The sequence below is a fragment of the Anarrhichthys ocellatus genome, unplaced genomic scaffold (assembly GCF_004355925.1).
Source record: "Anarrhichthys ocellatus isolate YVR2014 unplaced genomic scaffold, GSC_Weel_1.0 scaffold6, whole genome shotgun sequence".
NCBI classification, from domain to species: domain Eukaryota; kingdom Metazoa; phylum Chordata; class Actinopteri; order Perciformes; family Anarhichadidae; genus Anarrhichthys; species Anarrhichthys ocellatus.
Genome location: NW_022280036.1, coordinates 7,469,591 through 7,471,757, shown reverse-complemented (window position 1 = coordinate 7,471,757; position 2,167 = coordinate 7,469,591). Strand labels below are relative to the sequence as shown.

Genomic DNA, 2,167 nt, shown 5'->3' with positions numbered 1-2,167 from the left:
CCCACCTCCTTTGCTGCCTTGCCTATCACCCCCCCCTCCGAAAGACAGACTCGTATCTCCGCCTGAGAGACACCAACCAACCCTTCTAACACACAAGAAAGCAGGACACACACAAATGTGAACACAGCAAGAAACAAGCTTTTCTTGTATGCTTTGCAGGGGATCCAGAGACTCGTGCCTCCGTATGCAACCCTGTATTTCTCCTCTCTCTATCAGTCTGCATTGAAAAACACAGGTTGGTCATGACACGGGGCAACGGTATCATGCCCAAAATGAAAATGTGGAATAACACTTGAATGATAATAAAAGGGAGACGGGTCAAAGGCAAAAGGAAAAGTTCCACAGGGTCAACCCTTCTTCCTTGATGCATCCTTCCTGATCAGTGATAAACAATGGAAGCAAAGCTCCAAACAGTATCATCTTTGTTTGACAGACATTTTGATGGCTCTTTGTGACCAGAACTATATGTGCTCGCTGAAGCGGCACCGCGGAAATAGGGGAGATGCTATTACGCCAGCTTTAGTGACGCATCCACGCTACCCCCTCCCCCCCCCTCCCTCATCCCAACCTCTTGTCCACATCACCTCCCATAACCTCCTCATTCTTTGGCTGGGTGGCCCCGCGCGGCTGAAGGCACCACAAACCCAGTGACACGACCTTTTCCATTTGAGCTTGACCACTCAACCACCGTGCAAAAGCATACAAACACATGCACGGAGGGTGCTTCTGTCTCTGTATTTATTTTTTTCTGCTCTTTTAAACTTGTTAAGCTGAAAGAATGGCAAAAGGGGTGACATCATTGGAAGAGCTACCCTGTCTCTCCAGCCCCTCCCAGCTCTGGTTGACCCTTGAACGGCGGAAGGGTCATTTCGTAAAAGGGTCGGGGGGGGGGGGGGGGGTTGTCCAGGAGAGAGGACAATAGTATGAATGCTACCACACATGGCTGACTAGCTGACCTCCTCACTCACCCTTCGCTATCCCCCCTTGTTTCTGTCTCCGGGGAACTGTCAAAGTGTCTCGGAGAGTTTCCGCATGTTGCCCAGTGCTGTTCGTAACTGCGCTTGGCCTTGAAAAATTAGCCCTGAGCTGAGATAAGAAGGCTTAAAGTAAGGCCATAATCCATAATCCACTCCTTATCAAAGCAAGCAGCTCTCCCTCTCTCTCCCTATTTCTCTCTCTCTCCCCTACTACGTAACAGAGAGCGGGGTGTCAGGGTGACGAGGCAGAGGATGCACTTGACTGCTTGGGTGAAGAGGGCGAGGCTGGAGATGTGGGGGTGCCTGGGCCAAGGGCAAGAGGGCTAAGTGGGAGGGGTGCTGGAGGGGCACAGATGTTAGCTGCCGTTGAGGCTGTCACCTCGACAGCCCAGTGGCAGCTGGCATTGTTTAACGCATGGAGTCATTGGGAGGGGGGGGGGGGGGTTGAGGGAAGCAGACATTCACAGACCTGCCAGCTATGTCACATGTACATATGTCAAATACTTACTGCCACACTCTGGGTTGCAGGCAATCAACATTATCCATGACTCCCTAAAGAGCCTGACTGTGCACATGCTTGTGTTGGCAAGCAAGCTGAAGACTGAGAACATTTTCGAAGAGAAAATACACCGTAACAATCTGAGACCTCTGAAAGAGCAACTGAAAGAAACAAAAAGGGAAGAAAGAAAGAAAGAAGAGAGCAGGCTCAAGGTCAGTGTGATGGGTGTTTGAATGTGGTTTTACCTGGCGTCCCTCGCTCCTCCAGAGGCCGTTGCTCGTCTTTGTTGGAGCAATGGTGACTACAGGTGGAGTGTTTGGCACGCTGTGGCCCGCTGGGGGAACCAGGCCAGGCCCTGGACCAAGGGGACCCCTCTTGGGTGTGCTGACCGGGGAGCTGTGGTTGGTGGCTGGGGAGGACACTGGAGAGGACTCACTGCTGATGGAGGACGCAGCTGGAGAAAGACAGAGACAGGCGACATGAGTTCAGTGAAAGAATGAACATAAGACAAGCTAATAGTCCGTCTATTGCTCTGTCACTATAAAGGCCAATGTAACAACAGTATGAGCCTGTAGCTCCTTCACTCCGGAACAAAAAGGGGTTGCAGAACTACAATAGCAACAAATAACGCGCACGCGCGCGCGCACACACACACACACACACACACACACACACACACACACACACACAC

General features: G+C 51.5%; 1 protein-coding gene across 2 annotated transcripts in view; it reads right to left on the bottom strand.

The window, feature by feature from the left end:
* Positions 1-2,167, bottom strand: part of gse1b (Gse1 coiled-coil protein b) — a 172,533-nt gene that overhangs the window by 32,426 nt on the left and 137,940 nt on the right. For both annotated transcript variants that reach the window (XM_031846412.1, XM_031846413.1), the window contains exon 4: positions 1,722-1,930. In XM_031846412.1, the coding sequence (XP_031702272.1) occupies positions 1,722-1,930 (209 nt within the window). The remainder of the gene's footprint in view (positions 1-1,721; positions 1,931-2,167) is intronic.